The 20,018-nt window shown below is 48.6% G+C and overlaps 1 protein-coding gene across 10 annotated transcripts in view; it reads right to left on the bottom strand.

Annotated features, from left to right (window-relative positions):
• The window catches only part of SUGP2 (SURP and G-patch domain containing 2), a 61,050-nt gene that overhangs the window by 25,139 nt on the left and 15,893 nt on the right, over positions 1–20,018 (bottom strand). For 7 of the 10 annotated variants that reach the window (XM_038566763.1, XM_038566760.1, XM_038566762.1 and 4 more), the window contains 7 exons: positions 16,829–17,316; positions 15,474–15,585; positions 10,047–10,567; positions 7,624–7,685; positions 4,649–4,785; positions 3,855–3,975; positions 1,015–1,276 (listed from right to left, as the gene is read on the bottom strand). In XM_038566763.1, the coding sequence (XP_038422691.1) occupies positions 3,855–3,975; positions 4,649–4,785; positions 7,624–7,685; positions 10,047–10,567; positions 15,474–15,585; positions 16,829–17,316 (1,441 nt within the window). In that variant the 3' untranslated portion in view covers positions 1,015–1,276. Of the gene's footprint in view, positions 1–838; positions 976–1,014; positions 1,277–3,180; positions 3,274–3,854; positions 3,976–4,648; positions 4,786–7,623; positions 7,686–10,046; positions 10,568–15,473; positions 15,586–16,828; positions 17,317–20,018 lie in introns of those variants that run through there. The other 3 variants (XR_005374998.1, XM_038566759.1, XM_038566758.1) reach the window with 3 other exon arrangements.

Here is a 20,018-nt window from a genome sequence, read left to right as displayed (position 1 = left end):
CTAAGTGACTTTCACCAGCCTGGGGAGGTGGTAAGAGGAGGTGTTGGCCATTTAGGGGCAGCTGCTGAAGAGTAATTCTGCTCACCCTCTACCTCTGGTTTCCCAAGAAGGGGTGGGAGGTGAGGTGGGGGTAGTTGTGGGTTCTGAACAACTTTCTCAGGGAGGGCACTGAAGCTCGAAGTTAGACACTGCCCTCTTGGGCTCTTGTAAAGATGAAGCAAAGAGAAGGAGGTACTTGACTGGCAATAGCTCCCATCATGGTCAAATGGGTCCCTGCCACTCTTGAGCATCCTCCAGGACACAGTAGGGAGAAGGGAGGCTTGGGTTCCCACATCCTAGGGGACCCTGTTTCATTTGCCTCTAACTGGCCAACAAACACCCCAAACCCATTCTGGGCCCCCTCTGCCCTGGGTACAACAGCAGCCTGGTTCCTCCCCATCACCTTGCCCTCATGTGGAAGCCCTTGTAGGTCTGGTATGTCCCTACTGCAGCCTTTGGCCTCATCCCTTACCCAAAGGGCCAGAAGCTGTCGGTGGAGGAATCAGAGTGGGCAGCACACATGACTAGCAGGGAGCTTTGAAGATGCCTATGGGCTGACCTCACTCAGGGGAGGCCCAGGTGGACCCTGGTTTAATGCTTGACAGCTGGAGGCCTGACTTTGGGAGTGTGTAAAGCCTGAGAGGAGTTAGAGGAGTCATCAGCAGAAGGTCAGGCATCCTTAACATTCTCAAAGCTGGGTTTTATACCCAGCAGTACCTCCTCACTCAGAGAAGAGGGCATGCCCACCCCACCCCCTATGGCTGGCATTGATCACCACCTGCTCTCTGGCATCTTCCAGGATTTCCCAGTAACTTAAAAGGCCTGAGGTGAGCAGTCAGAAAGGCCGTGGCAGGCAGAAGGGGATGCCTGGGAGGCAGTACTATGTCCAACTTGGTTCCATGTAGGTATTACAACATCTGTCATGTGTTCCCCGACCTGCCAAATTTAAAAAGCACATCAACAGAGACGATGGAATATTGGGTTTCCTCTACATTTATTGCAACTGCTAAATGATTAACAACATTCACAACTTCTTAGATTAAAAAAAAAAAAAAAAAAACCAAAAACTTCCATTTTGTAACATCACAAATGTCTTCTAGGTTTTACCAAGGACCAAAAATGCTAAAATTCTCTATATGATTTCCAGTGATGGAAACAAGCCAGAGACAGTAAGCACCCAAAGTGGCGAGTTAGCACTTTCCGGATGCCTGTCGTCCTCATGGAAGAGACCCTGGAACTAGAATGACAGAAAAGATACTGTGACTTCGACAAGGCTATGCAACCACACATCGCGCTTGTACGCACATTCCCTGCGAGCAGCCTTTGCCAGAGAGAGCAAGGGAGAGCGCGGAGGGCCTGTGCGCACTGGTCCCTAGCCAACAGCTGGCACAATGACACAACCAGGCCTCCCCCGCCAGTTCCCATGACGTCAAACCCACAGGAAAAGCATCACCTGAGTGCTCAGAGGACTTTCCAGGATCAAGAAGTAGGTGTTCCCTTTGACGTTTGCCAAAGGCTCACAGGGTCAGCTCAAAGCGGGATGTCCCCAGGAGGAAGAGTGGCAGGAGGCTGTGGGGACAGGGCTTATACCCTGGGAATTCCTAAAGCACTTTACTTATAAATAAAAGCGGAGAGAGCCAAGAACGAATATACTAGCACAAAGTGAATATGATGGTCAGAGCTATCTATGCCACAGAGAAAGAGCTAGAACCTATTCAGGGAATACATACATGCCTTACTCAGGGCCAATGGGCACTCTGTGAAAGGCCAGAGAAGACCAAGGCCCTGTTCTCAGATTTCCATCCAGGTGCCCAACCCACAGTCAAAAAGGAAGGCTACTGGAAGGATTAGGAAAGAAAGGAGATGATCCCCCATAGCTATGGTTCCCCTAAACCACACCACCCCTGCAGTCTGCTTAAACTTTGCGGAGGCACCTCCATCATCTCCCTGGGCATAAAGATCTGCTAGTTGCCCATGCAACAGAAGCAGCTAGAAGTAAGCAGAGCCTGGAGGCTCCACCTGACATGAAGAGAGACAGCACAGGCCTGTGATGGTGGATGTGGGCCCCACAAGACAGAGCCAGAGGAGGCTGAGACTACAGTCGGGGCCTGTGGCTTTAAGAAAGCAAAGACTGGCCAACATGGTAACTCACTGCTGTGCCCCCCAAAGCTTGCAGTGTCAGCAGGATCCCAAGTTTCCCAGATCTGAGCACGTATTTAAAACTTCAACACTGCTGCTTTATGAGGAAGGCTTGAGATCCCCACAGCCTGAGAACGTCGCACGTAGCTGCAAGGAGAGAGCGCCAGGAGAAGATGGAAGGGCGGCAATCACACGCTAGAAATAGCAAGCAGCTGCGAGCCCACCCCAAGAGGACGCTTTCTGTTCTGTACAAAGGCCCTGATAACACAATTCTTTACACTCTGCCGCGCATGCCAGAAATGAAGCTTCTTGAAGAGTTTATACCTTCATTCCCTGGTAGAAGAGACTCCATGTGTGCTTTTTAAAAAAAGCAAACGGGAATTTGTGGATTCTAGAGAGATGTGTGAATTGAGGGAAGTTTGATCAACATAATGATTACTCCCCACCAAATACAGCACTATTATACATACTGTCGCTAAACTTCATTACATCTCTTGGGATGCATTTAAGAGTCAAGACTCCATAAATATCACATTCATGGAATCAAGAATCTCCACTTGTCCAAAGAGCTCCCAAGCTAATCAAGAATCTCCACTTATCCAAAGAGCTCCTAAGCTCCAACTCGCAAGCTGTGGTAACAGAGCGGACTTCACTAATATGGAATTACATCCCCCATTTACAGTCTTGAAACGATGAAAAGCCAGTCTGTCATCATTTTGGTATCAAGTTTGCTAACAAAGCACCTGTGGAGAGCAAGGTTCCCTGGGACTGGAAACCTGACAAGAGTCGGTTCCTGAGCACTAACAGGGCGCCCACCTTCTGAGGGGGAACCAGGAAAGATTTGCAGAGGACTGGCTGCCACAAGCATTTGAAGAGTGGGGGGAAAGGCAAAGCAGATTGGAAATGGTGCATTCTTTATTCCTTTAGAAAGAAGAAAAGCCAGCGGAAACTCCGCACCAGAACTGCAGAGACGCTTGTTTCTTGTGTACACACCAAACCTACTTGGGCACTGGCTCCAGGGTAGATCCGGGGCAGAGGTGGCGCTTTAAGAGTAATTGCTGCTTCAAGCCTTATTTTTCTCACCAATGGTTTCATCTATTCAGGGAGAGAACGATTTTGTTCAAAACTGAGTTGGAAATTACGGGTGGGGAAGGCAACCAAAAAGAAAGGAGAAAGAAGGGGATGTTTACATGGGCCCAAGGCCCTTGAGAAGGAAAAGGATTTGAAGATGCCTAGAAAGGGATGTGGCAAAGCAGCTGGCCTGTGTGGCGCTGGCGTCCAGATCACCCTCACACTTGCAGGACAGCAGGGCCACTCCTGGGGTGGTTTCTCTCCCCAGGACAGCCACATGAAGTTGAGCCCAGGAGCCCTGTACCAAGGCCCGCTGTCGGGCTGACACAGCTATGCAGCCACTTTCAAGCACAGGACTTGTTCCTTCAACCAAACCTGGAAGGTGAAAGGTGGGACACATCCACATTCAAACACTCCCTGTTGCCCTCATAGAATTTTTTCATTTGTGTGTGTGTGTGTGTGTGTGTGTGTGTGTATGTGTGCACGTGTGCATGTGGTTTTGTGTTTGGTTTTTGGGGAATGAAACTGACTTCTAGAGAAATCATCTCTACGTACCAGCACATCAGCTTAGGCAGAATGCCCCATGCACTAGCTCACACACATACCTATTTGTTGGCCCGTTTGTGTCTGTACATCTGCATCATCCTCTGACGGAACACGTCAAACGTGTCTTCCTTGTGCTCCTGCCCGTCAGCACCTAACCCCTCCCCTTCCGATGCAGTTCCCCTAGGAGCAAAATGGAGAGTTAGCCATCATCCTGGCCACCAGGAGACTGGAAATGGCACAAGCAGTCAGAGTGGGATGGAGGCAAGTGAGACACACAACAGTGACAAAGGAAAGGGAAAGTGAAGACACGATTCACAACGTGGAACAAGGGATACTCACCTTAGCAGGTGTGCGGACTTTCTGAGGAGAGCGCTCAGAAGCCCAACTACTGCTGAAAGCCTCCCCCAGCAGGTGATAAGCTCAGTTTTAAATGAAATGCCTGCTGGATGCTAATGGGGCCTAATAAACTCTGGGCCATGTTCTCCCACCCTGGCTACCTGGCTTAGGGTTCCCAGAAGAGGGAAAGTGGTTTTTATTATAACTTAGAATTACCACTCAGCTTTCGTGACAAGAATGAATGTGGCTAAAATGCCAGGGGCCAAAAAGCCACTTAAATAGTCTGTGAATAGTATACGAACACCTGCATATGTAAATGATCTGCTTCTCATCTCATCTGAAGATTCCTTTTGTTAGGAAAAAAATTCCTGCCAGCTTTAAGGCATGTTTAGCATGAGGGGAGCCAAGAAATCAGACTGCAGATGAAAGGAATCAGGACCAGAATCCCAAAGAAAGTCTCTTTTCCCCAAGCACACTGCCCATCCCCACCCCTGGCTCCCAAGCGCCTGCTGCATACACGCTGACGGGCTCCCTGATGCCCTTTCCACAGGAGCCCAGGCCGTGGCCCTCCTTCCAGCCCATCTTCTGCAGCATCTGGAACCCCAGGTTCTTGTCAGTCAGCTTCTGCTGGGCGAAATCAAAATCCTTGGGTTTCTGAGGAGAGAGAAGAGTATGGCAAGTGTGCTGTAGCAAAGCACCTGCAGCAAGGGTCTGCTGTGCTACACCTGACTCGGTCCAGCACCAGCCCCTCACTGTCTCCAATTCCACAGACACTTGGGATCAAGCCATGGGCTGCTTCCCAGTTCCCAGCAACATTCGGGTGGGCTGGGGCTTCTGTAAGTGGGGAGTAAAGAGATGCACCCACAGAACCAAGTCAGATCAGCCTCTCAGGCCCCAGTGTGACCACTCCCACTGTGGTGCGAAGACCCTGAAGAAACCCCCATGAGGGGCTAGGGGGTCCGGGAAACAGGGGGTTAGCCAGAAGAGCCCTAAGTGTGGTGACCTGTGATGACCAGAGGACACACCCCAGGCTGGGGGTAACCAGGTTATGGGCTTGAGGAAGGAAGGCCCCCAGCATGCAGGAGTCAGAGTGGAGACAGGGCTGAGGTAGGAGAGGGCCAAACAGACCACGAATCTGCTGTAGAGAGAGACTGTGTGGAAAATGAGCTCACAGGGTCCCCCCTATTCTCTGCCTCCATTTTTTTAAATTTTATTTTTTTAAGATTGATTTATTTATCACAGAGAGAGAGAGAGATTGGCAGCCACAGGAGGAGGGAGAAGCAGGTTCCATGCCAGGAGCCTGACGTGGGACTCGATCCCAGGACTCCAGGACCGCGCCCTGGGCCAAAGGCAGGCGCCAAACCGCTGAGCCACCCAGGGATTCTCTCTGCCTCCATTTTGAACACTTGTGAGCTTCCAGAACTCTGAGCAGTGACCCCATCATCCTGGAAGCCTCTCTGGCTGCCCTCAGATGTTGCTCAGCAAACCTGAATAACTGTCCAGCTGCCCCTTCCCAGGTCTGGGAGCTCCCCAAGGGCAGAGACTGGGTTTTACTGGGACTCCAGGGTCCATGTCTAGCACAAAGACCTCACTGAGAGCTGGTAAAGCGGGGAAGAATGGGGCTTGGGAGAGAGCCTACAGGGAGAGGGGCAAGAAACTCTGGGTAAGACCTGGGCTCCACAGCTGACTGTGGGAAGACAGGTTAAAAGGTTTGGGGGGTCCTCTGGAGGAAGAGACTGCCCAGTGTGAGCAGAAAATATTTCCATTTACTCATGAATATTCATAAGCACCCACTGTCCCTACCACCTGAGCCTTTTTTTTTTTTTTAAGATTTTATTTGGGGATCCCAGGGTGGCTCAGCGTTTGGCGCCTGCTTTTGGCCCAGGGCATGATCCTGGAGTCCTGGGATCAAGTTCCACATTGGGCTCCCTGCATGGAACCTGCTTCTCCCTCTGCCTGTGTCTCTGCCTCTCTTGGTCTCTCATGAATAAATAAATAAAATCTTTAAAAAAGAGAGAGAGAAAGAGAGAGGCAGATACAGGCAGAGGGAGAAGCAGGCTCCATGCAGGGAGCCAAATGCAGGACTCAATCCCGGAACTCTGGGATCAAACCCCAAGTCAAAGGCAGATGATCAACCGCTGACCCACCCAGGCGTCCCATGAGCCTATTTTTAAAAGACATTTACTAAACACCAAGGACAGCCTGTGTAGGTTGAGAAGGCCACATGGACTTCTGGGGAAAGAGCTCCTCCATCCTGATCAAGGCAGCCAGTGCTGGGGGGGTGAGGGGGGCGGTGGGTAACAGTGAGGGTCTGAGGAGGGAACAAGTGTGGGAGGGGAAGAGGGTGGAGAAGGCAAGGGTAAAGCTAGCCACAGGTTCCCGAAGGGCAGATCTGTACCCCTTTGGGAAAGCTGCTCAGCTAGAGAAAAGCCATGTGCCACAGGCCAGGCTTCCTCTCAGCTTGCAGACATACCAAAGAGAGACTGGAGTTTACAGGAAGCCACTGCACAGCAGGTTAACATGCATTTAGCTTCACTCATAAGGTATCTCCAAACCACAGGGTAGATGTGACTGCCCCACTCACAGATGTACAAATGGAGACTTGGGAATTATATGCCAAGATTAGGTGGACAGCCTGAGCCTAGTTGCACCCTCGCCCAGACCACCAGATGGGCACGGCAGCTGGGTGCCAGCTGAGAACTGAGAACATCAAACTGAGAATTCAAACTGAGAACATCAGTCAGGACCACAAGCTTTGGGCCCAGGAAAGTCCTTCCTCCCTGCTTTAACTGAGGTTATACCAACACCTCACCTGGCCACTGAGACTGACCATGCACATGAACAGGTGTCTACCACACAAACTTTCCTCACCACCCTACATCAGCAAAGACCTCACCTGGTTCCCAGCTCACCTCCCTAAGGACCTGGGATGTCCCCACTTATGTCCTAGGTGACCTCGTTCAGCCTCACCTGCCCCGTGTCCACTTAGCTATCTGGAATGAACCCCATCTCCCTGATGACCTGACCCCCACAGGGGCTCTCCATTTCATTCAGTGGCAGCTCCATCCTCCTCACTGCCTGGAGGAGGTACTATATGACCCAGGGCATCAACACATCTACTTATTCATCTCCCTTCCCCCATCCAGGTGCCACCAAGGGCAACCTATTGACACAAGACCACCCTGGAGTCTCCCTCAGTCCTCTCTGAATAAATGGCATCCTCAACCCCACATTAATCTCAATTTCCCTTCAACCTGCTTCTCTGGATCCATAGCACATAGGCCACAAGAGTCTCACACATTCCTGTCTCCTATGCTTTGAGAAACAGAAAACAGTTTTAAGAAATCCCTGAGAAAAAAGGCTGTTTGTTATGCTTTGTACGTTATGCTAGTCTAAAGTAGGAGTATACCTCAGTTACAAGCCACAGTGCCCTTTAAAATTCCAACAAATTCCAACTGACTACATCATGCCTAAGAACTCAGTCATGCTCACCTTCTTTTTGGACACGGGACGACCCCGAGGTCTGTCGTAGGCAATTCGAACTGGTTCATGAACTGAAAGACATAAGAAACATATTCATACATACACATACTTTCTCCAAATTACTCGGAAAATGAGGGTGGCACTTTAGGCTAACAGCCCTCTGCCTACAGAAGGTAGCTACCCACACCCCAGTTCACCAGGGTTCTTCTCAAAAATCACAGGCCACATGAGCAAAGGTGGAACACAAGGGCCCAACTGGAGCTGCTCAATGTGGAAGAGTCCACTTCAACATAGAGGACTGCCCACATGTATGACAAAGGTTCAATGCACAGATCATTGTCCATGACTGCAAGAACCATTTTGTTTCAATAAATAAAATATTTGCAATCTCGTGTCTTCCTAGTGTCTCTGCAACTGTTCCACTGATAAAAAGTTAAAGTCAAGGCTTTTCTAGCACAAAACAACCATGCTTCTCATACGAGCACTGAATCACTTTATTTGAGAGAGAAAAAGAGCGAACGAGTGAGCATGTGCGTACACAAGTAGGGGGAGAGGAAGAGGGGCAGGGGGAGAAACAGACCCCCTAGCTAAGCAGGGAGCCTGGGATCATGACCTGAACAGAAGGCAGATGCTTAACCGATTGTGCCACCCAGACACCCCTGAATCACACCATATTATTATTATTTTTTAAAAATTTTATTTATTTATTCATGAGAGAGAGACAGAAAGAGAGGGAGAGAGAGGTAGAGGGAGAAGCAGGCTCCATGCAAGGAGCCTGACGTGGGACTCAATCCTGGGTCCCCAGGATCAGGCCCTGGGCTAACGGCGGCGCTAAACCACTGAGCCACCCAGGCTGCCCTGTATCACTATTTTTGATGAAGGAGATCAGTAGGGCTGGTTTCTTCTCATGAACCACCCAAGAACTAAGAGTTTCCAAAATAGAGTTCTACTTTTTCCCCCATGAAGGACATGAGGCATTCAGACAGGCTGCCGTCAACAGCAGTTAAATTCTGAAGGATGTCAGAGTTGGGTAGAATAGCTGACAATCTGTGGTAATACCAAGGTTTCCAAACACAAACCACAGGCCTGTTCTGTTAGCAGGAGAAACTGGACAGATGCTCTTGGGGGTGAGTATAACAGTATCAACAATGTAGAACACACAGGTTACACAAGGTGGGGGACCATTCACCACAAACACCTCATGTGAGATATGGCAGCATTAGCCCCACGCACGAAGCACAGTCCAGGCCTCCACTTTGTGGAGACACCTGGAGGGGTCAGGGCACGAGGAATAACCCAGGCTGTGCCTGGTCCATCAAAAGGCTGCAGGTGATGCCATTCTGCCTACTGACAGTCTAGAAAAGGCAGAATCATGAGGCCTGAAAATGGGGAGGTGACTGCAGAGACACAGACATTTCTGGAGACAGGCTCCAAGCTCCGCTGTACTAGAATAATTCATGCCTGTACATACTTGTCAAAACTCCTCAAATTGTCCCCCTGAAAAACTCTTTAACTCTCCCCACATAAGAACAGGAGATGACCCCCCATGGCCCAGGCAGCAGAGCACAGAGCACATGGCTCCCACTAACCACTGCCCAAGACCAGCCCCACCTGCATCCTCCTTCCTCATTATCTCTAAGCAGGAATCCCTGCCCTGGGCCTTCCAGGGTTTCAGAAGGCTGGGTATTCTCCAAGGTTATGGGCAGAAAACAAATGAGATGACTGAGGCTGGTGCCCTTCATTGGAAGGTTCCCCACCCTGGACTGTGAGGAATAATGGAGACATCAAGCAGCATCTAGTGCTAACACACCACTGCTGCTCTAACACAGCAGTGTGTCCTTAGAGTGCCAACCTTACAACAGTTGTAGTGTAAGCTTCACAGGAACATTCCGGAATGCTGTGTAAAACCACTAGAATTATTTTAGGTTAAAAACACAACATGTGGGGATCCCTGGGCGGCTCGGCGGTTTGGTGCCTGCTTTTGGTCCAGGGCATGACCCTGGGGTTCCTGGATTGAGTCCCACATCAGGCTCCCTGCATGGAGCCTGCTTCTCCCTCTGCCTGTGTCTCTGCTCCCCCCCCAACCCCGCCTGTGTCTCTCATGAATAAACAAATAAAATCTTAAAAACAAAACAAAACAAAACAAAAAACTCCAAAAAACAACCCCCACAACATGTCCTGTTGGCCCTGGGGGGATATGGGGAGGTAACATCCAGGTTGGCAGGTATATCAGGGCAGGGAAGGGAGATAGGGACCGGCTAGCCATCTTGCGGCTAAACCTGGGCTAATAGCCAGTAAATTCTTTCACACAGGCAATATTACTTGGTCTTCACAACTTTTCCTGGTCCACACTTGAGCACCACGGTTCCTCCTTCTCTACTATTAAATGGAAGCCCAAACTATGGAAGCCATGATGATGGCCTGGCACTCACCTTTGGGTTCCTGGATGAGACACAGCCTCTTTGGAGCCGGAATCATGCCAACCTTCAAGGACTTGCTACTGACCCTCTTCCGAGGGAAGCAGGCCCCTGAGGTGGCCTGTGATAGGGCAGGTGCACCTGCTGGGCCATCTTCGGCTGCCTCGCTCGGGAGGCCATCAGGGGGGGGACTGCCCTCATAGCCCTCGGACTTGGCAGCCCCTCCTGGTTGCCTGGAGGCCCCTCTAGGAGTGGAGGCCTCTTCGGTCCCCTCCTCATCCTCATCCTCATCTTCCTCGTCTTCATCATCCTCCTCAGGCATCACCTCTGGGCTTTCCAACTCAGCCTCATGCTGAGGGGGCTCATCTTCAAACTCTCCTTCCCCTTCCATGGGATCAAGGGGGCTCTCTTGAGAATCAGCACTCTCACTGGTGTGGAGGTTCAGTGGAGATGATGAGAAACAAATTGACGGGCATAGTTCAAATACTTTCTTTCGATAGAATTTGAAGGCTGAACTATTTTGGTCATGGAGAAACCTGGGATAAGGATCCAAGACACTGGTTAATCAGAGTCCTGAACATTCATATTTACTAAATTGTCCAAAATAGATCCAACAAAGCTGGGAGTGAGACCAACGAACAAATAACCTGACCCTCTTTTTATAAGCTATGGTTGATGGTGCAGTTTCACAATGACAGAAGTCTGCAGACTAATAATTTAACAAAGGAGCCAGAATATGAGGCCTAATTGCTTTTCAGGGGAGGGAGGTGGAGAAACAAGGTATGCAGGAATGACCAAGGAATGTGCTGGAAAAAGCTCCAACCTGGCCCTTACCTTATTCCTCTCTAGTCTGTCACCAGCTACTCTGGGACTCCGAGAGCTCACTGTGACTGCCTGGTTCCTCTCACACTGCCAGGTATGAGACAGAGGAAGGTGCGTCACTTCTGCACCTCGTTCTACAGTGAAGCTGAGTGACATGATGGCGATAACACCTCTCTGAACCTTAGAGCCCCATGGCCCCATACTAGCCCCAGGGATGTATGGGGCCATGAAAACATGCCCCCATACTGAAAACATGCCTGAAGACACAAAATACACTTGGACCCAAGGAAAGAAGCCCTTGTGTTTGACTAGAATAACTCAACCTCATAACTATGTCAATTCTTTCCTAATTAATATTTAATGTATAAACCTACCTCGATCAATGCATCATTTTTTCCCCCTGGATTTGAACATGTTTCTAGATTTCACAGAGAAAAATAAGTATGTAAAGGTATCTGGGAAAACTCTGAACAAAATCAATGAAGTGTTTTGGCCCTAGAAGACATTATAAGGTGGATGATGCCTCTACTGTCACAATAGTGTGGTAACAGTCCTTGGACACATGGACTGAAATACCAAGAGAAAAGCCAGAAACATGGTTATCTGATGAAGGCGGTCTCTCAAACCAGTACAAAAAAGATGATCTTTTCAACAAATGGCATCAGGACAATTGGGGAGCTTTTCAGAAAAATACTCAGACTGGATCCACACAGCACACTCTGCTCTGGAATAAGCCCACAGATATGATCTAAATACAAAAAGCAAGTGATATGAGTTCTAGACAAAAATATACAAATATCTTTATAACCTGCGTGTGGGGAGATGCTTTTTATAACTCAGAATCCAGGTGGAATAAAAGAGAAATTGAGAAATTTGACTACATGAAACACTTCTGCATTGCAGGACAAATCATAAGCAAAAGATAAACATTAAACTAGGAAGGAAATATATGTAACTACATAGAGCTCTTAAAAATTCAGAGCACCAAGGCATCCCAAAATGAAAATCTTTATTAAGAACTTGTGCCCTCCAAGGGACAGCTAGAATGAGAAAACAAGTCATAGACCAGGAGAAAATATCTGCAAATCATACATCTGAGAAAGGACTCCATAAAGAATGTATAAAAGACCTGCAAAACTGATTAATATTTACATAAACAATCCAATCAAAAGATGGACCAAAGATCCAAATGGGGGCACCTGAGTGGCTCAGTGGTTGAGCATCTGCTTTTGGGTCAGGTCGTGATCCCAGGGTCATGGGATTGAGTCCTGCATCAGGCTCCCCACAAGGAGTCTGCTTCTCCCTCTGCCTATGTCTCTGCCTCTGTGTCTCTCATGAATGAATAAATAAATAAATAACATTTAAAACAAAACAAAACAAAAACAAAAACACCCCCAAAGATCCAAATGGACACTTAAAACATGGAAAGCATACAAGTATACTTGAGGACACTGAGCACCACTAGTCCTTGGAGAAATGAGGATCATAGTGCAACACTGTCTCTCCACACTAGGATTCTAACATGAAAAAGTTGATACTAGCAAGTGCTGGCGACGTCAGGGAGAAACCAGAACTCTTGTCCAGGCTGCTGAAAATGTAAAATGGTGCCACCACTTGGAAAGGCAGCTTGGCAGTTTCCTCAAAAGTTAATTGTGGACCCACCATGGAGCCAGCTTTTCCTTTCCTTGGTATTTAACTGGAGAGAAATAAAGACCTTATACACAACTGCTCACAGAAGCTTTATCTGTAATCATCGCAGACTGGAAACCTCTCAATGCTATCAACAGGTGAATGGGTAAAAACAACTGGTCCAAACACACACAGAGATACACTCAGCAGCAAAGAGGAATGAACTGGGGATACACACAACAAGCACAGCTGAATCCGAGTAATTGTGCTGAGTAAAGGGACCAGACAAAAAGTGAGAACAAGCTGTGTTTACAAAAAATTCTAAAAAATGCTAGCTCTTTACAACAACAAACTTTTTTTTTTTTTTTAAAGATTTTATTTATTTATTCATGAGAGACAAAGAGACACAGAGAGAGCGAGTGAGAGGCAGAGGGAGAAGCAGGCTCCGTACAGGGAGCCCGATGTGGGACCCGATCCCGGGACTCCAGGATCATGCCCTGGGCCGAAGGCAGGCGCCAAACCACTGAGCCACCCAGGGATCCCAACAACAAAGCTTTTTAAAAGAATAAACCTTTTCTGTTTTTCTTTTAAAGATTTATTTATTTACTTATGATAGACACACACAGAGAGAGAGAGGCAGAGATACAGGAGGAAGGAGAAGTAGGCTCTATGCCGGGAGCCCGATGTGGGACTCAATGCCGGGACTCTAGGATCTTGCCCTGGGCCAAAGGCAGGCACTAAACCACTGAGCTACCCAGGGATCCCCACCTTTTCTTTTTATTTTATTTATTTATTTTTATTTTTTTTCCCCACCTTTTCTTTTTAAAAGATACAAACGAAAAGTTCACAGAAAGATATACAAAGGATACTTAAGTTTATGAAAGGATCTTCAATTTCACTCATAAGAAGAAGGGAAACTAAAATTTCAAGGCAGAAATGAGAAATTTCTCATCAATCCTACTGACTCTAAGGTATGCCAAAAGGTGAGAGGTTGGGGACAGGTACTCTTGACACTGCTTTGGGAGTAGCCCTCAGGGAGGGGAATTTGCATTATCTAACAAAATTACATTTGCAAGGACTTTGGACCCCACAGTCCCCCTTCTGGAATATATAGGAAGATTCTCTCCACACACAAAGTCATCGTGTGTGAGGCCATTGGTGGGAGTTGTAAGAACAACGTGAATGCTGATGGCTGGGGAGTGACCCTGGTGTGGCTGCATGTAAGAGAATGACATAGTGGACAAGAGAAAGAGGGTACAGGTGGGCTAGGCAGAGGGAAACTTCTGGATAGGTTGTAAAAGGAAAAAAAGCAAGATGCAAGTCTGTTACATACAGAAAGTTGCACGTAAAAATAAAGGGAGAAATGCACACACCCACTAGAAATAAATGAAAATGGTTGTTGAGGGGTGGAGGAGATTCCCCTCAGAGACTTCTCTGAGCTTGTCTTTTGTAATTTTTACTTTAGAACCATGCAAATGCTGTACTTTTAAAAATTAAGTTAAAAAGAATAGAAAAACATAGTTCTAAAGCTGAATCTCTATAGAAACAAATGAACCTGACTATATGTCACATTGATGACATGACCATACACAAAAAAGCAACTAACTATTAAACATACTAAAGGTACAACTTTTCTAAAGGAAAAGAAAAGTCACCTCAGCCTTTATTTAAATATATGTGCTGTTGGGTACAGTCATTCTCAAAATACTCTATGAGCACTGGACTGGGGGACAGAGTGAATCACTCCACCTAATGTTGCTGTACAATGGGGGACACTGTGTGGGGAGGGAGAGGACAGTGTCTTCTAAAGAACTTTGCTGAGAGAAGGCTGTCAGAGACAGTGATGGATAAACCCAAACCACAGCAGTGCCAGATGCTCAGGATAATGCAGAATTCTCATTTGGGGAAACAAAACAAAACAATGAAATGCTCCCAGCTGCCCTTAGTGGAGTTGTACCTTTCACCCAGTCCTGCCCAACGCTGAGATATGCTAGGCCCAGCAAGCCTCAAGGTCACCAGGCCTATAAAAGGCAGAACCAGGCTCAGCACCCATGAAGCCATCCGTGCTCCATGAGGCTGGTCTGGGTCTCACAGGAAGCAAGAGGCACGCCCAATGCAGGACCTATCAAGGTCCCCAATAAGCTGCTGGAAGAGGCTGCTGGGTCATTACTGAGTCCCAGAAATGCTCTAGGAAATGTGAAGTTTTCAACTATCATCTTAATTAGACTAAGGCATGGCTCTCCAGCATGGTAGGAACAAGGCAATCGTCCAGAGTCCCCAGCCAACTGGAGGATACAATTAACACAGCATGGGAACCCCATCTGGGTTAATGGCTCAGTACTAGAACATGTGGCTCCCAGGTAGCTTTCCACTGAAGGAGGTGAACCAGTGCCTTCACAAGGCAGAACAGGCTCCTGGTTCCGCTTCCCAGCAGGCTATGTGGTTTTGAGTGGCCACCCCTTCTGAGGAATAGCAAGGGTAATGGCACCCCCTGCTGGCAAAAGGAGGCCAGGCCACCACTACATGAAGTGCCTGCTGCCCACAGCTGGAACAGGACCCATCCATCACTGCAGGAGCAGCAAATTCTCACCCTATCCCAGAGCACTGGTGTGACCAGGGACAGTGCCCCGCCCTCCTCCTCCTCCCACTAGCCCACACCCCTCAGCCTCTGCAAAGGTTCTAGGGGGCCTATTAGCCTCTCTGCCTGGGTGCTCTCTCCCCCATTCCCTGGTCAAAGCCCACCTGACCTTCAAATACAGCTTAAAATTCCCTCCAGGGTAGGTTTTTTCTGATGCCCCAGATGAAGGTGGCACTGCCCAACACCCCCAAGCAGTGCTTCTCCCTCTCAGCCCTGAGCTCAGCAGAAGTGAAACCATGACTTATCCTCGGGTACCCCTGGGGCAGAAGTATGTCTGCCAGGCCACCCCATGGGCTCTCAGGACACTCATCTGGTAAATACACTCAAATTAAAAGGGCATGGTGGCTACATACCACAAGTCAGGGTTGTCGGTACTGTTTTCTATGCTGAATTGTTCAATCTCTGGTCCCACCTGAGCAACAAATCTGGCCAGTTTCTCTGCAGTCTCCATTGTCTTCATGTCAACTACAAAACAAAACAATTGTCACATGTCAGTTCTGAAATGCTGCTTCCAATTTCATCTCTGTGGAGGTTGGGGAGACTGATTATAAGGATAGCTCCTCGTGTCCCCTCACTGCATCCTTGCCCTTTGCAGCTCTGTCCAGCAGAGGTAGATAATCTTCTCTTCCCCACAAATTGGGACTGGCCCTGGGACTCGTGCTGACAGAAGGTGGCCTAAGCGTGGAGCCTGGGCTTCAGAGGCCTCAAGCAACCCCGCTGCCTCTCTTGGAGTCCCAACCCTGACCATCAGGTGAACAAATCCAGGTTGGCTGCTAGGGGGTGAGAGGCATGTAGCCCAGATGCCCATTACCTCAGCTGATGGCCCCAAACCATCTGCTGCCAAAAACACATGTGCTGGCCCAGTTCAGTTCAACAGACTAAGAGTACTGAATACCCCATTTGAAGCCACAATTTAGAATGGCTCATTATAGGGACGCCTGGGTGGGTTAGTGGTTGAGTATCTGCCTTTGGCTCAGGAAGTGATCCTGGAGTCCCAGGATCGAGTCCTACATTGGGCTCCCTGTGAGAATCCTGTTTCTCCCTCTGGCTGTGTCTCTGCCTCTCTCTGTCTCTCATGAACAAACAAAATCTTAAAAAAAAAAAAAAAGAATGGCTCATATAGCAATAGCTAGACAATACAGCACTTGTGTGGTTTTTTTCCCCCTCTCTATTCCCACCTAATGTCAAGGGGAAGGTACCGGCCAGGGGCAGGCCTCTCACACAAAGAAAAGGTAACGGCCAGGAGAAAGAGAAGAAACTGCAGGTCAGCTAACCCAGAGGAAAATAAGAGAGACCTTGGAAAAGACAAGACAGAACGAGAGACGAGGGTAGCCCTGCAGAATGTAAAGAGGGGCAAGAAGAGACTGAAAAATGGATTAAGGAACTCGGAGCCCCAAGCATGGGCACAGGCACAACCTGGTGGCCAGCAATAGGACTTTGCAGTGGGGGCAAAGTGACTGGGGAACACAGTGAGGCAGCTCCACCTTCAGGGAAGAAGACTGCTACAGGACTCAAGGGCCAGCTCCTCAAGAAAGTAAGAGGAGAGTGCCTCCATGTGCACCTGTCCTGGCCACGTCTCTGTTGCTTCTGCCTGCTGCTCAGACCCCTCACAACACCCAGGTCTCCCACCCCCACCACCAAGAGACCCCTGGATATTGGAGAGTCATGGCTGGGGCTCAGAAGGGGGGAGGCAGGAATAAGCACTCACCGTCAGCAGATGGGCAGGGAGAGGAGGATTGAGGAGCTTCAGAGACTTCCGCTCCTGCTGGCTTGGGGGATAGGCCCGAGACTTCTGGGCTGGGATCCCCAAGAGAGGGTCCAACTGGGTCAGGTGGGCAGTCCTTGACAGTATCATTTCCATCTGGCTGGGACAGCTTTCTCTGCAATGAACCTGGAGCCTGCCGGCCATGGTGTTTCAGTCTGGTGCCTGAGGAGAGGAGGGTCTGGGTCCCAGTGGTTGCTTTCCTCACCTTCCAGCCCCGAAGCCCTTGAGTGCGGAGCAGCCCCCGACGGCGGCCTGGGAGGAGCCTCTTCTTGAGGCTCCGGATTGTCCGAGCATACAGCATGGCCCGGACCGCACACTCTGCTGCTGTTGGCTTTTGATCTGCTCCTGGCAAGGTGTGGCTCACCCGCTGCATTTCTGCCAGCTTCAATTTGTAGTATTTATACTCCAGACTACTGTCATCAGACAAAAACCTATATAACAAAACAGGCACAGAAAGACATTGGTTAAAACACCACTATATACCCAATTGTTGCTACAATCACATTTCTGCATACCCTTTCTAAGTGGCAGGCTCCCTGTCTAAGAGGTTCCACTCCACAGAAGACCCAGATCCCCTTCCTGCACAGAGTAACTGCAAGGCAATGGGAGCCGACCTAGCACTGGTCGATTCCTCCTTGGGAACCTTCACCATCCCCAGCAATGAAAGTGCTCACAACTCCTGGTAGCCTCACAACACACACTAGTCACTATGGAGTCACAGAGACACTGCTACTTTATCGCTTGTGGGTGCCATTTTTGGAAGGTGACATGCTTCAAAGGGTCAGGGAGGTGGGGTCGTCAGTGACCCTTTCTTCAACTGCACCACCGAGGCCTGAGTGCTGCGGCTGTGAAATCATGTTCCAAAGTCCTAACAAGCACAGTAAAGAAAAGGAGGTTGAGTCCCGGGTACTGACACAGAAAGACATCCATGATATGGCCAAAGACAGCAAGCTACAGAAAAACACCAACATCTATACAGACCACATAAATCTGCTTTGTGTACATACATCCACCTGTACTTACTTTTCTCACATAAGCTGACGAAATATAAAGCAACATTAATTAGCTCTGGGGAACGGACAGTAAGGGTCATGGAGGGAACTTACATATTCTTTACTTTTCTTCTTCCTTAGCCCCATCTTTTCTCTCTATAAACCTTTCCCTTCTAGGATCTGGACTTTTTTTTTTTTGCCATTTCCTTCTGGCCTCATGTGGTGAATGCTTACATTCTTTCTTTTCTTTTCTTTTCTCTCTCTCTCTCTCTTTCCTTCCTTCCTTCCTTCCTTCCTTCCTTCCTTCCTTCCTTCCTTCCTTCCTTCCTTCCTTCCTTTCAAGATTTTATTCATTTATTCACCAGAGACACAGAGAAAGAGAGAAGAGAGAGAGGCAGAGACATAGGCAGAGGGAGAAGCAGGCTCCATGCAGGGAGCCTGACATGGGACTCAATCCCAGGTCTCCAGGATCAGGCCCTGGGCTAAAGGTGGCGCTAAACCGCTGAGCTACCCGGGCTGCTCCATTCACTTTATTTCTGACAAACACGTCCCACACTGTACTTTTCATTATGTATGGTTGCAGCTGTGTTCGGTGTGCAGAACTCTCCCTGCTACTTCCTTCTAAAGAGTTTCTAAAGTCTGTTTTAATTCCCCTTCACTCAAAAGTTATTTAGAAACATGTTTAAAAAAAAAAAGCATGTTTTATTTTGGTTGTTGCTAGTTATACATTGTGTAATGTGGCCCATGTGATTTTCCTTTCCTAGGATGTGCTGAGATTTTCTCTGTGACCTCACATATAACAGATGTTTGTGAATGTTCAATTTCAGTTTGTGTTAAATAAGAATGAATATTATTTGGTGGGTATGGCAAATTTCAAGTGGCCTTCAGACTGTTTGACATTAAGAGACCACTTACTAGGTGAGGTTCCCAATTACCAACAACAGAAGCCGACTGGATGCCAGCTGGCTGCGTGAAGCAGGGTGCTGGCAGCACTGTGGAAAGTGGAGAGTCCCCGGTGGGCAGCTCCATAGGAAGCTCCTGCTGCTGTATCTACACAGTTAAGGTCCGGCTAGATCTGAGGACACAGGCTGTGTGCGGGACCTTGCTGTCCCAGACACTCTGCTGGGCCAACAGCAGCATCCTGCCAGATGGCACCCTAACAAGCAAGGGTTGCCACATAAAGGAGCACAACTAACACAGATGGTCTGGTTCTCCTTGTTAAATGTGGCCCCAATGGGAAACCTGGGTAGCTTAGCGGTTGAACATCTGCCTTTGGCTCGCGGTATGATCCCAGGGTCCAGATATTGAGTTAAGCATTGGGCTCCCTGCAAGGAGCCTGCAGCTCCCTCTGCCTATGTCTCTGACTTACTGTGTGTGTCTCTCATGAATAAGTGAATAAAATCTTAAAAAAAAAAAACTGTGGCCCCAGTGAGTGTACCCCTCACCCAACAAAGAAAGCAGAGTCAGCATCCAGGTGGCCCAGAGCCCCAGGACACAAGTCCCTTTCCCCTCGATGGTTCTGATGCCATGTGGAGTCTGAGGATGGCAGTCACAAATCCATCTCCCCAAGTTCTAGTGGAACATAACATTAAGAGCATAGAACATTCCCAGGCCAGCCTGCTGGGTTCAAATCCCAGCATAGCCACTTATTAGCCATGAGATTTACTGAACTTTTCTTTCTCCTCCCCCATCCCTTTTAAAAAAGATTTTATTGGGCAGCCCGGGTGGCTCAGTGGTTTAGCGCTGCCTTCAGCCCAGGGTGTGATCCTGGAGACCCGGGATCAAGTCTCATGTTGGGCTCCCTGCATGGAGCCTGCTTCTCGCTCTGCCTGTATCTCTGCCTCTCTCTCTCTCTCTCTGTGTCTCTCATGAATAAATAAAATCTTAAAAAAAATTTTTTTTATTTATTTGAGAGAAAGAAAACACACAGCAGGGGGAGCAGAGAAAGGGGGAGAGGTAGGCTTCCTGCTGAGTAGACAGCCTGATGCAGACTCACTCTGGGATCATGACCTGAGCCGAAGGCAGATGCTTAACCTACTGAGTCACTCAGGTGCCTTTACTAAACTTTTCTGTGCCTCAGTTCCTCTATCGGTAAAAGGGACAGATGGTAATAATAAACTACTTCATCAACTTGTTGTGAG

This window comes from Canis lupus, chromosome 20 (genome assembly GCF_011100685.1).
Source record: "Canis lupus familiaris isolate Mischka breed German Shepherd chromosome 20, alternate assembly UU_Cfam_GSD_1.0, whole genome shotgun sequence".
Taxonomy (NCBI): Eukaryota; Metazoa; Chordata; class Mammalia; order Carnivora; family Canidae; genus Canis; species Canis lupus.
Note: the sequence above shows the minus strand (reverse complement) of the source record. Positions and strands in the feature narration are given on the sequence as shown.